The sequence below is a fragment of the Loxodonta africana genome, chromosome X, assembly GCF_030014295.1.
Source record: "Loxodonta africana isolate mLoxAfr1 chromosome X, mLoxAfr1.hap2, whole genome shotgun sequence".
In the NCBI taxonomy this organism is placed as follows: Eukaryota; Metazoa; Chordata; class Mammalia; order Proboscidea; family Elephantidae; genus Loxodonta; species Loxodonta africana.
Genome location: NC_087369.1, coordinates 157,676,386 through 157,690,971, shown reverse-complemented (window position 1 = coordinate 157,690,971; position 14,586 = coordinate 157,676,386). Strand labels below are relative to the sequence as shown.

The window sequence follows — 14,586 nt, the reverse complement described above, 5'->3', positions numbered from 1 at the left end:
AGCCAAGCTTTTAACCTCTGTAGAGTGGTTTTAAGAAATCTGGATTGCAGTTAACATGTGATTGAGTACAATGTCTATGTTCATGAGTTGAGTGAATATTTTAGCATAACAGAAATGCTCAATAATAGAGTTTATAAATTATGACCTTAAATTGCTTCCTTTGTGTGGTGGTTGGGTTAAAAAAAAATACAACAAATTAAGTCTTTTAGCAAATTAAGTCTTTTAGCATTTCTCTATTTAAAACTGCCTACTCTGTAAACTTGGTATATCACTGACATGCTATCCTACTTTCACTAACTTCTTGATGTTTTGTTTTCAGCTTTTGAGCATGTTGAACTACAAAGAGATATTTTCAACTTTGCTATGGCTTGAAGAGATTCATGAGGAAATGGAAATGAAGGAGTTCAATATGAGTGGAGTCATTTTAAAGAAGAAAGGGAATTTCTTGGTTTTGGAGATCCGAGGATTATCTGATAATAGACCACCTTTGAATCCAGGTGTTTTGTTACTTGTCACATTTTAATGTAGTAGGTAAAATAGCAGAAATTACATCACAATTAGAACAACTATTTTTTCAATCCAGGAACACTAAATTCACAGTATTTCTTTTTCTTCTCTTTGGTTAGAATTTCACTTAAAGTTTTTTCAGCGTGTTTCTTCTTATCTATCACATTTGCATTTAAGCAGTTGAACCCAACCATACTTGTGTCTAATTCCACTCCTTCAAAGTATTTCAATTTATAGTATAGTAGCAGGATGTTCAGATTTTGTAATAGTTTTATGTGTGGTGATTTTTTCAAACTAGGTGATAGAGTGGTTTTAAGAAATCTGGATTGCCGTGAACACGTGATTCAGTACAATGCCTATGTTCATCAGGTGAGTATTTTATTCGTAATTGTATTTACTACCTCATAGGTTATCAGAAGGTAAGGAATCATGTTAATTCTTGCTTCTGTTGAAAGTCACATGGCTGTGGGGAAAAATGTTGCTAGGTTTGTATGTCTAGGCACACAGACGTAGGTAAGTGTGTTCTTTAGGTATTTGCCTCTTTTGGAAAGTGTGGGTATAAAATAAAAATTTGAATGGTTTTTATGCATAAAGGGAACTTGCTATCTAAAGAAATCCTACAAAAACAGATTCATGTTTTGTACGTATTGAAGTATAATATACTGTACATATTTAAAGTGTACAGTTTAATCAGTTTTGACATATATATACACTTGTAAAACCATTTGCACAAACAACCATCACCCCCAATAGTTTCCTTCTGCCCCTTTGAAGTCCTTCCCTCCACCCCTATTTGCAGGCAATCACTGATCTGCTTTCTGTCACTATAGACTAGTTTGCATTTTCTAGAATCTTATATAATAAATAGAATCCTACAGTATGTACTTTCTTTTGCCTTGTCGTATGTTTCAGAAGTTCATTTTTATTACTGAGTGATGTTGCATATATGGATATACCACAATTGGTTTACTTATTCACCATGTTGATGGGTATTTGGGTTATTTTTAGTTTTTGTCCATTAGACCTAAAAGGTGAACACATCTAAAGCATTACAAATTCAGTTTATCTGTTTCCAGGGAAGTTGGAGAATATCAGTGTCTATAAACCAATCATAACAAAAGAATACCTTTATCCTGAATTTGTTAATACTCTTGAAAGGAAGAGAAATATTTCAGATTCACACAGTAAGAGTGGGAGAGAGGCATTTATCTCTTTTAGACACACAGGCACACAGAGAACTTGTGCTTCCTATAGCCTCCACCATAGATCCAAAGTAAAATGGCACACAAAAACTCACTGGTACAAACCTCAAAGGTCAGCTTTCCCTTTCAGAGGGCACACACATTTTTTGTGATTGATTTTAGCTTCCAAATAGAACAGATCAATAAAAAACAGTAAACTAGGTTCTTTGTTAATGCCATCTGACAGAGAAAAGATATGCACCATCCACCTAACAGATCTCTAAATGGTCAGATTCTGAAACATGTTGCCACCAATGAGCACAAATGTTGCTGATGGTCAAGTAAAATAAGGACAAAGAAGAGACCATTGTATTTACCAATGTGAAGGTTACTGGTGCCCTTCATAAGTGAGCAGTTGGGGCAAAACCTTCATAGGAGTGAGTTTAGGGGAACAGAACAAAGAGGAATTCAAGTCAGCAAGTATAGACAGCTCTTTGGAGAATTTTTGTAGTTAAGTGGACACAGAGAAATGGAGCAATAGGTGGAGGGTGAAGTGTCCTCAAATTAGAGAGATAAAAGAACATCTGTGAGCTTATAGAAATAATCCAATAGATGAGGGAAAGAGGAGCACACATTTTGCTGAAGGAATGCCCTTGTATGTGACAAGAGACAGGATCTAGTGCAGAAGTGAAGGGGATAAAACAGAGTTCATAGAGCAAACACAACTATACTTGAAGTAATATCCTCAAAGAGCTGACTGGGCATTACTTATACATAGAAGAGAATTGGCTTTAGTTTTAGCAATTAAAAATGTTATTGTTGTCATTAAAATAGTAGGCAAGTTGTTGAATAACAGAATGGATGCAGGTGAAGTTAAAATTCTTGAGCTGGATATACAGCTGAGTAATTCTCTCAGAAGATATCAAAACAGCTGAGTAATTCTCTCAGAAGATACCAGAAAGAGAAAAAGAGATGCAAATATTAAAGAATACTTAAGATACATGGAAGATAAATCCATCAAATGTTCTAGTAATCTTTTAAAAGATCTGGAATAAGTTGTTCTGGAAATGAAGAAAGATATGAAATCCTTAAATTTGTCTCAAAATATTTTCTAATTTCCCCTTGTGGTTTTTTCTTTGACCTGTTTATTGTTTAAGAGTGTGTTGTTTGGATTCCACGTATTTGTGAATTTCCCAGGGTTTTTTTGTTCAGTTTGGTTATTGATTTCTAGTTCCATTGTGGTTAGGGAAGATACTTTGTATGATTTCAGTTCTTTTAAATTTATTGAGCATTGTTTTGTTGCCTGACACATGGTATATCTTGAAGAATGTACCGTGTCTACTTAAGAAAATGTATATTGTGCTCTTGTTGGCTGGAGAGCTCTGTGAGAGTTCTATCTGTTGGATCTAGGCGGTATATAGTGTTGTTCAAGTTCGTTCTTTCCTTGTTGATCTTCTGCTGGTTTTTCTATCCATTATTGAAATTGGGATATTGAAGTCTCCAGCTGTTATTGTAGAACTGTCTTTCTGTCCTTCAAGTCTGTCAGTTTTTGCTCCATATATTTTGGGACTGTTTTTAGGTACGTACATGTTTATAATTATTGTATCTTCTTGATTAATTGACCCTTTTATGAACATATAATGGTCTCTTGACTCTTGTACCAATTTTTGACTTAAAAAGTATTTGTCTGATATTAGTATAGCCACCCCAGCTCTTTTTTTTTTTGGTTACTCTTTGTTTAGAATGCATCTTAGAACTTCTCTTCCTGTGTGTCCTTAGAAACGTCCCTTCCTTCCCGCTAGTGTAGGAAAAGGAACAAAAATTAAATTAAGTTATAGCTGAAAGCCTTCCCAGAATACCTAGTCACGTATACTGCTACAAGGAGAAGACTTGTAATGACCTTTATTTCTGGGCTTTCATATAGCACATATCATTTTGTATTATAATTATGTGTTCAGCCTGTGTTTCACTTACCTTCATATTCCCAGAGCTACAACATTGGCCTGATAAATAAAAGTTCAGTAAGCATTTGGGAAGGATGGATGCATTGATTGGCTGTTTGTATAATCTAATGATGTAATGATTTCTAATTTTCAGTTATTTTTGCAGATATCTAAGATGCCAAATTTTAGCTCAGATCTGTAGAATGAAGTCTTCAGGATGTGTTGCTGGATATAAGAAATAAATTAAGTATTGTTTATGAACATTAAATTTGTGTTGCTTTTTCAGATTCACGAAGAAGAGATAATTTTTAAAGTTAATTCAAGATTTAATGAAACATATAATTTTGAACCTATGGATGTAGAATTTATATTTAATAGGTAATTCTTTTAGTGAATTTCATAACAACTTGTCTTTATTCCTGGTCAGTGCCAGGCTTCTGTTTAAAATTTAAAGTAAATCCTTTGACATTCCAGTAATGATGTCAGACATGTGTTGAAATATTTATGCTTTGGGGATCCTAAATTGGCTCCATAAGCCAATTTCAGAACTTCAAATCTGAATTTTAAAGAAATCTGTGTCTGTCTTCTGTTTTGAAAAGATGTGCCTCAGCTCTTGCATCCTTGCCAGCATTCTTTTTCGTTTCTGTTTTTTTGTCATGCCTTATCTCCTTGAAGATAGAATTTTATTCTCCATTGATTGTTATTTTCAATTAATTTTAAGAGATTGAACCTTTCACGAAGCCCTGGTAGCGCTGTGGTTAAATGATACGGCTGCTAACCAAAAGGTCGGCAGTTCAAATCCGCCGGCTGCTCCTTGGAAACCATGTGGGGCAGTTCTACTCTGTCCTATGGGGCCAATGTGAGTCAGAATGGACGCCACAGCAACGGGTTTGGTTGGGTTGGGTTGGGACCTTTCACAATCAAAATTACTTTTCAGTTAACTCAAAAGGAGGATCGGCATTCATAGGATGGTTTTTATTTTCTCCTTTTGTGGTTTATACGTTAAAACAGAAATACTCCCCTAAGGGAAGAGGGAGTCTCTGCTGTACTTCCTCCCGGGGTACTACTTTTATAATAGAGTTGACATGTCCACAGAGCACATCGATCCTTTAGTCTCTCACATTTCCTAGAGGATCCTTTTAGGAACTTAAATGTTATATACTCTGATTCCTATGACCTTTGTAGTCTTGACTTTTTAAAAATATGAAAGTGAGTCATTTTCTATTGGCTTTTTGGTAGGACTCCAAGCAGACGATGTCACTTAGCAGTTGAAGAAGCCAAACATTTAGGTGAAAAAGGTATTATTTTTGTGAAAGTGTATTGTATATTGATTGTCATTTTCCCAGAATATTTTTAGAGAATCTTCATGTGACATGTTAAGTAAAATACAGTCTTTTGAATCATACTAGAAATAAAACTACAGGATATCCACATTTTGAACTTTGTATTGAGGGGCTTTACTGTTTTCCGCTATATCTGAAAAGAAATTGATTACACTTTGCCTCACCTCTCTTAATTTAATGTGTTAGTTTACGTATTTATTTTTTGCTTATGAGTAGAAAAGTAAATGACTTTGGTATAAAGAATAAACAGTGCTTTTGTCCATGTTATAATTTGAAAACATTTCAGAGAAGGTGGAAAAAAGGAGGGAGTAGAATATCTTTGACTTTTGGTAGGATGGTCATAAAACTAGAGATTGCTTTTATTATTTTGTATCACGTTCAGTTATATCTACCCTCTCACCATTTCTCTTTTTTAAAGTATTATTTCCAGACACTCTCGTATTAAAGGCTCCCCAAGTTTCAGAGAATTGGAATGATGAACAGTCTCTCACTATGGTAATATTTTAATAATTTTGATATATTTTAGTAGATAATGATTGTGAAATCATTTTAGATGTAATAGATCCCAAACCACTGGAGTATTAGGGAAGAGTAGGTCACAAATAACCCCAAACCACACTTAAATTTAAACCGATTCAAATATGCCACAAAGTAGATGTAAGGTAAAATTTACCTAAAATTTAACCAGTGCTAATAGGACTGCAATATGTTGAGAAAACAAGGTACAGATCTGTAGGATGTTATACTTAAAACAGAACTTTATTTTGAAATAATTCTAGATTTAAAGGAAATTACATAGGATAGAGAGGGCCCATGTACCTTTCACCCAGTTTATCCCACTAAATATACCTTATAATTTTTTTTTTTAACTACAGCCTAGAAAACCCTATGGGGCAGTTCTACTCTGTCACGTGGGGTTACTGTGAGTCAAAAATCAATGGCACCTAACATCAACAGCTATAGTATAATATAAAACCTAGGAAATTATCACTAATAAAGTGTATGTACAGCTCTACATCACATTTGTAATTTCCTGTAACTACGTCTGTAATCAAGATACAGAACTAGTCCATCACCGTAAAGATCTTGCTTGTGTTACCCCTTTATAATCATGCCCACCCTCCTAGCCCTACCATCCCTAAACCCTGGAAACCACTAATCTGTTCTACATTCTTATAATGCGGTCACGTCAAGAATGCTGTATAAATGTAATCACAGTATGTGACTGCCTCAGTCATCTAGTGTTGCTATAACAGAAATACCACAAGTGGATAGCTTCAACAAAGAGAAATTTGTTTCCTCACAGTAAAGTAGGCTAAAAGTCCAAATTTAAGGTGTCATATCCAGGGGAAGGCTTTCTCTCTCTGTTGGCTCTGGAAGAAGGTCCTTGTCCTCAATCTTCCCATGGTGGAGGAGCTTCTCAGACACAGGGACCCCGGGCCAGAAGTATCTGCTCTGCTCCTGGTGCTGTTTTCTTGGTGGTATGAGGTCCCCATTCTCTGCTTGTTTCCCTTTCCTTTTATCTCATGAGAGATAAAAGGTAGTGCAGGCCACACCCCAGGGAAACTCCCTTTACATTGGATCAGGGAGGTGACTTGAGTAAAGGTGTTACAGTCACACCCTAATCCTCTTTAACATAAAATTACAATCATAAAATGGAGGACAACCACACGATACTGGGAATCATGGCCTAACTAAGTTGACACATATTTTTGTGGGACACAATTCGGTCCATGACAGTGACCATTTTATTGTAAAATATGTATAACAAAACATTTGCCATATCAACCATTTTTATGTGTACAGTTCAGTGATATTATGTCCACCATATTGTGCAAATATCATAACTGTCCACTTCCAAATTTGTCGTTACCGAGAACAGAAACTCAGTACCCCTTAAGCAATAATTCCCTATCTACCCCTCCCATCTGCACCTGGTAATCACTAACAAAATTTGGTCTCTATGCATTTGCCTATATTAGATATTTCACATAAGTGGGACCATACAGTATTTGTCCTTCTGTGTCTGACTTATTTCATTTAGCATAATGTTTTCAAGGTTCATGTCAGCATGTATCAGAACTTCATTTCTCTTTATAACTGAATAATATTTTATGTACAACATTTTGTTTATATATTCATTTGTTGATAAGCACTTGTGTTGTTTCCATTTCTTGGCTATTGTGAATAATGCTGCAGTGAACATTGGTGTACAAGTATCTTTTTAAGTCCCTGCTTTCAAATCTTTTGGGCACATACCTAGGAGTGGAATTGCTGGGTCATATGGTAATTTTTTATTTTAGCTGTTCTGATAGGTGTGTGATGATAGCACAGTAATTTGCATTTCCCCATTGGGATATTAAGCACGTCTCCATGTGCTTATTTGCCATCTGTATATCCTCTTTGATAAGATGTCTGCTTAAGTTTTTGGCCTGTTTTCTAATTGGAGTGTTGGTTTATGTGCTGTTGAGGTTTGAGGTTTTTTATATATAAAGGTCCCTAGGTTGTGCAAGAGGAGCCCTGGTGGCACAGTGGTTGAAGCACTTGGCTGCTAACCAAAAGGTCGGTGGTTCAAAGCCACCAGCTGCTCCATGGGTTAAAGATGAGGCAGTCTGCTTCCGTAAAGATTTACAGCCTTGGAAACCCTATAGGGCAGTTTTACTCTGTACTCTAGGGTCGCTGTGAGTAGGAATCAACTCAGTGGCAGTGGGTTTGGGTTTTGGGGTTGTGTGCAAACAGTTTGTGCTTGACTATTAACTTTAAGGTTGGTGGTTCAAACCCACCCAAAAGCACTGTGGAAGAAAGGCCTGGTGATCTGCTTCCATAAAGATTACAGCCAAGAAAATCCAGTGGAGCAGTCTACTCTGTAACACATACAGTCACCATGAATCGGAATTGACTCAAAGGCAATAGGTTTGGTTTTGGGGTTTTTGGATACTAGTCTTTGTCAGATATGTGGTTTGCAAATATTTTCTTCCAGTCTGGAGCCTGTCTTTTCATCCTGTTTACACGGATCATCACAAAGCAAAAATTTTTAGTTTTGATGACACAGAATTTATCAATTGTTTGTTTTATGGACTGTGCTTTTGATGTCAAGTCTGAGAACTCTTTAGCAAGCTCAGATCCCAAAGATGAATTTAGCTGGACTGTATGAAGAACAGGGCATCAGAACTGGAGGAAGACTCATTAATAACCTGTGATATGCAGATGACAACCTTGCTTGCTGAACTGAAGAGGACTTGAAGCACTTACTGATGAAGATCAAAGACTACAGCCTTCCCTATGGATTACATCTGGACATAAAGAAAACAGAAATCCTCACAACTGGACCGATAAGCAACATCATGATATGTGGAGAAAAGATTGAAGTTATCAAGGATTTCATTTTATTTGGATCTACAACCAACACCCATGGAAGCAGCAGACAAGAAATCAAACCACACATTGCACTGGGCACATCTGCATCAAAGGACCTCTTTAAAGTGTCGAAAAGTGAAGATGTCACCTTGAAGGCTAAGGTGCGCCTGACCCAAGCCATGGTACTTTCAATCACATCATATTCATGCAAAAGCTGGACAATGAATAAGGAAGACCCAAGAAGAATTGATGTCTTTGAATTGTGGCATTGGCGAAGAATATTGAATATATCATGGACTGCCAAAAGAAGGAACAAATCTGTCTTGGAAGTACAACCAGAATGCTCCTTAGAAGCAAGGATGTGGAGACTATGCCTCACATACTTTGGACATGTTATCAGGAGGGACCAGTCCCTGGAGAAAGATATCATGTTTGGTAAAGTAGAGGGTCAGCAAAAAAGAGGAAGACCCTCAACGAGATGGATTGATACAATGGCAGCAACCATGGGTTCAAGGATAACGATTGTGAGGATGATGCCAGACCTGGCAGTGTTTCGTTCTGTTGTACATAGGGTTGCTATGAGTCGGAAGCAACCTGGTGGCACCTACCATCATGAATTTCATAGTTTTACATTGTACGTTTAAGTCCTAGATCCATTTAGAGTTAATATTTGTATAAGGTGTGAGGATTCCTTTTTGCCTATGTTTATTTTAGTGCACTGGCACCATTTGTTGAAAAGGCTCCGTTGAATTGCTTTTATAGCTGCATTTTTATAATTAATCATGCATTCTATTATTTCTAGTTTAATCTTAAATCAGTCCCTAATTGTGATTTTTAAGTCCAGGATATTTTTTTTTCTTTTTTATAGATACCAATTCTGTTTACATTGTCCATCTTTTATCCATTTATCAGTCTTACCTTGTTTTCTGTGATCTGTTAATATAATTATTTTAAAGTCTTTGCTAACTTCAATATTTGAATCATCTGTGGGTCTGGTCTTTTTTTCTCCTTATTACTGATTACATTTTTCTGCCTTTCACCTATCTAGCAATTTATGATTGGTTGCCTGACATTTTGTATAAAGAACAATAGAGGCTCCAGAAAATATCTTCCATCAGCAAGGTTTCCAAGGAAAGGGAAATTTGATAGAAATGCATATTCTTAGGTCCCTTCCCAGACTCATTGAGTAAGCAACTTTATAAGTGGTACCTAGCAGTCTGTTTAACAACCCTTCCAGGTGATTCTTATTCATGTTAACATTTTGAGAACCACTGTAGTACATTGTACCTGGAAGTGGAAGTCTTGACTTAATTTGACAGAATCGCTCTGGCAAATGTGATGAGAAGACAGTATAGAAGAGCTGTGGAGACCATTGTGTGAGAGTTGGCCTCCAGAGATTCTGATTTAATTGGTCTGTGGAGGGACCTCCACATGGGTATGTTTAAAGCCACACAGGTGTTTCCAATGGATATGTTCAATATAGGATAGAGAACTACTGCAGAAACATGGATCTTTTCTGGGGCTGTCACCTCGCATGTGTAAGGTGTTTCATTCTCCCATGCCCTATTTATATGAAAGTTCAGAAATGGTCCATTGATTCCTATTTTTCTCTGCTAAACTCCCAAGTCATTGTTGTAGGCACTTTTTTTATAAATGTATAAATTTGGAATTCATCAGCATATTGGTGATATTTAAAGCCCTGAGATTGGTTGAGATCACCCAGAAAGTGAAAGTATACAGGGAAAAAAAGAGGCTCAAGAACTGAGCCCTTAGGCACTCCAGCAATGAAATTGGGAGGAAAAGGAGAAACTAGAAAAGGAAAGTGAGTGAAAGCAGAGAGTTAGGTGTTCTGAAAGCCAAATGAAGGAAGTGTTTCTTGGAGGAGGGAATGACTAAATCAAATATTAAGATAGGTTAAGTCAACTGAGGCCTGCTAGAATGTCATTTCTTTCAGGACAGGGCATTCAGCTACGCGTTTGCTTTGTTTTGTTTTCATTCACGTATCCTTATATTGTAAGATCTAAAATTTCAAGTGCTGCCTTGACTTCTTTGAGCCTCAAAACCCAAACCAAACCCATTGCCGTCGAATCGATTCCGACTCATAGTGACCCTATAGGACAGTAGATAGAACTGCTCCATAGAGTTTCCAGGAAGCACCTGGTGGATTCAAACTGCTGACCTTTTGGTTAGCAGCTGTAGCTCTTAACCACTATACCACCAGGGTTTCCTCTTTGAGCTTCACAGGGCCCCAAAAAGGCCTAACCATAACTTCCCCTCTTGCCAAAAATGTCCCCCACCCAGCAGGAAAGGTCCCCCCTCACTAGCTAGTTCCCCTGTCAGCTAGACCAGCTGGACCCAACCCAGTCCTCAACCAAATGTGTTTCACCCCTCTGCCAGCCCAAGAAATTATTAAACAAATTAACCACATCCTCCACAGGAACCACAGGTTACCCCACCCGCTGGATACCACAAAGCCTGCCTCCCCCAGCCCCTGCTGGTTCATTCTGCTCCTGAGTGCAACCTCTGTGTACCTCTGTATGGCATATGGCATGTGGTATCCTCCTCCCCCAAGCTGTGACTGTATGTGACTAAAAAACGATTGCCAATCTCATCTGTCCAGTGTTGGGTGTCATGTGTTTGCCCATCTAGTACTATTTAGAAAGGGGAATCCCTCCTCACCAAGGGACAGATTACCCAATAAGCAAGATACACACAGGCTTACCTATGCTTACTTATTAATCTGTAGTACACAGTTTTACATGGGTTTTACCACATGCCATGTGAAATTGTGCACTACAGAGTAAATAACCACAATTAAGCTCATATGTACCTTGCTACTGGTTAATCCACCCCTAGGTAAATAGCCCTTTCATGACCCATGGGACATACCATATCCCATCTACTTTTTCCAGCTCTCATGTTTCTTGAGACTCTACTTTTCCCACTAAAAGTATTTGCTGCCCTCCAGTGGGAACTTGTGTAACAGTGGAAGGTGAAAGAAACATTCATTGAAGCAAAATAGCTGAGGTATCAGCCTTAAATATGAGGTAGTGCCTCCGGGATGTGTGATTGAGTAAAAATTTTGTCTCTTTTGGCTTTTATACAGCTAGATAAGCCTTCTGATAGTTAGGGAACCTTGATGAGTTTGTGTGTGTGTGTGGCAATAAATCTTGCCTCCTGTGAACAGTGGGACAAATGGGCACTCACCAATCGTGGCTCCCAAGAACCCCCTGAGGTTTGTGGGTCCCTGTATTCCCAAATAATATTTCTCAAAATCCATATTACCAACCAAAAATTTAAACACACTCCCATGACTCAGCAATGCTTCCATTAATGAAAACACATGATATCAACCCCCGCTCTGGCACAAAAAAAATTCAAAGCAGAAAATAATATGGTCTTGAAAGGGATAGGAGGTGATCAGAGCAAATCCCACATAGTGCTGTGTCTGGTCCCTACAAGGTATTCATATTTGTTGGTCTCAATGTGCTTTGGTCTAGGTAAGTGAGGGATATACTACTATGTGCCTCACAGGGAACTGGGAGACATTTTTAGAATAATTCCCTGACCTCTATCACATGATATCTCTTACCCTCTGAGCTCTCAGTACTGTGCATGACATTTTTAACTGCCTTGCTTTCTTTCAGCTGGTATTCCAAACTGCCTGCCACCATGTCTGTCTAGGCCCCGAATACTTTATAACATAGACTATTTCTACCTTTCTCAACCAGTCATAAAATAAAATAGACTCAAACAACATGAAATAAAAGTTATACTTAATTATAAAGTAAATAAATGTAAAGACCTTGAAAATTTTCATTTTCAATTTGGTACACTAAGCTCACCAGAGAGAGTGATGTCACTGGTCTGTTCCTTCAGCCCATGTCCTAAAATAGGTAAGCATTGTCAGCACTGACCACAATCAAGAGCCTTGAAAAGAAGCAGCATTTAATATAAAATGTAATTCTTTGTTTTGGTTTCAATATTTCTTCTTTATAAAACTTAGTTTATTTGTATTTATTTTAAAAAGGGAGTCCAAAAAAGAAACATAAACCTTTTAAACAATGTTTTGTCAAATTTCCTTCTGTATTAGCCTTATGTATTAAAAGTAATGTCCTGTGGATCTATTGAAAGAGATATTATTATAATAAGTGAATATTCAGAATGTATTCATCTCTAAAATAAGCCAGTATGAGCACAAAGATGTTCTTTATCAGCATTTTTTACTCTTAACCTTTTTCTGCATTTTTTTTTTGTAGAATAGAGAAAGAATGATGGCCCAAACTAAACATGGGAGGGTCAGAACATTGGATGTGCCAGGTATGGTAACCTTTGCTGAAGAGACAATCTAGGAGCATATTTGTGAAGGGTTTGGAAAATTAGGGTTTACAGTAGAGCAACTAAAGTGATATTTGCCCAGTAACTAGGTGCCAGGAAAAATACTCTTAGGAGGAAAGAAAAAAAGATTGGGAGATTTTTTTAGACTGTGGAAATTGTATTATGCATAATGAGAAAAGTTTATCTTTATTGAACACTGGTAAAGAGTAAATATTTTAGGTTAGATATTTTTTTTAAATGTTTGCAATTATGTATTATTCTTGCCATGTGATCTTTTCATCTCTCAGGCATTTCAAAACCATGGCTAATATTTTCAGTGCCAATGGATATTTAGGCAGAGGTATTACTGGAGACCCTGGTTCAACTCCCAGCCAGTACACCTCGTGCACAGCCACCCTCTGTCTGTCAGTGGAGGCTTGTGTGTTGCTATCATGCTGAACAGGTTTCAGCAGAGCTTCCAGACTAAGGCAGACTAGGAAGAAAGGCCTGGCAATCTACCAAAAATCAGCCAGTGAAAACCCTATGAATCTCAACAGTCTGATCCACAACCAATCACGTGGATGGTGCAGGACCAGCATTTCATTCCCTTGTGCACAGGGTCGCCATGAGTCAGGGGCCAACTCAACAGCAGCTAGAAACAACAACATGGACTGCATGACCTAGTTTTTCTCCCTTCTGAAAACTAGGGTAATTTTCCTAACTGTGCTTAATGATGACTCAAATAGCTTCTTAAAGAGTTTGCCTCGTTTTATTGCAGAGGTTAAGAGCTACGGAAACCCTGGTAGCATAGTGGTTAAGAGCTACGGCTGCTAACCACAGGTCAATAGTTCAAATCTACCAGGTGCTCCTTGGAAACCCTATGGGACAGTTCTAGTCTGTCCTGTAGGGCCACTATGAGTCGAATTGACTCAATGGTAACAAGTTTAAGAGCTACAGCTGCTAACCGAAAGGTCAGCAGTTCAAATCCACCAGCCACTCCTTGGAAACCCTATGGGGCAGCTCTACTCTCTCCTATAGGCTCACTGTGAGTCGGAATGGACTTGACAGCAATGGATTTGGTTTTTTTGGTTTGGTGTTGTTTTATGAAAGGTAAACTAAAGAGTTTTTCCTGTATGCCTTTGCTTTTATTTTAGCCTTCAAGGCAGTTTGTACTGTTAACACTTTATTTAGATAACAATAGTTTCTACTGATATTCAACTTTTTTCGTTTGCAACTGATACTTTGTGTCTCCGCTTTGAATGCAGAAAGTAGAAGTCCAACCTCTAAAATAAGAAATCTGAAATTTTTCAATCCATTGCTGAATGAAAATCAGAAATCAGCAGTTAGAAGGATACTGAATGGTGAATGTCGACCAATCCCATATATCCTTTTTGGCCCTCCTGGAACTGGAAAAACAGTTACATTAATAGAAGCAACTTTACAGGTAATAATAGCTGGAATACCATGAATCCTATGAGATGATACATTTCTGAAGTTTTAAATGTATAGTTATGAATGAAGTTCTAAAAGTATAAGATTATGTGGGATGAAACTAAACTATTGTTAAATGGTTAATAAACTGGGCTCCAGTACTCTTATTCATTTATTGTGTTTAATTCATCAAGAATTTGTTAGTTTATATTATAGAATCACAACATTGTAAGGAGGTTGAGAAATTTCAGTTCTTCCAAACTATTCAGTTATGTTTGTTTTGTATGAATAAGTGTAATTTAATAAGCTTAGTTATTAGGGCTTCTTTCTAAATCCTACTAACTAAGCTTATTAAATTACACTTACTTATATTTAATGCTTAATTACGTAATTTATACTGAATTATATTTAATAATTTAATAAAAATATACTTAGAAGTCTATTTGTCATGAAAGTTTGCTACAGAATAACATTACGTATACTGTAGTGAGGAAACCACGGTTGCGT

General features: G+C 37.2%; 1 protein-coding gene across 1 annotated transcript in view; it reads left to right on the top strand.

Annotated features, from left to right (window-relative positions):
• The window catches only part of LOC100666873 (RNA helicase Mov10l1), a 64,676-nt gene that overhangs the window by 31,529 nt on the left and 18,561 nt on the right, over positions 1-14,586 (top strand). Inside the window, exons 11-16 of the mRNA XM_064278482.1 lie at positions 320-497; positions 806-876; positions 3,918-4,009; positions 4,871-4,929; positions 5,393-5,469; positions 13,850-14,092. Coding sequence (XP_064134552.1) covers positions 320-497; positions 806-876; positions 3,918-4,009; positions 4,871-4,929; positions 5,393-5,469; positions 13,850-14,092 — 720 coding nt within the window. The remainder of the gene's footprint in view (positions 1-319; positions 498-805; positions 877-3,917; positions 4,010-4,870; positions 4,930-5,392; positions 5,470-13,849; positions 14,093-14,586) is intronic.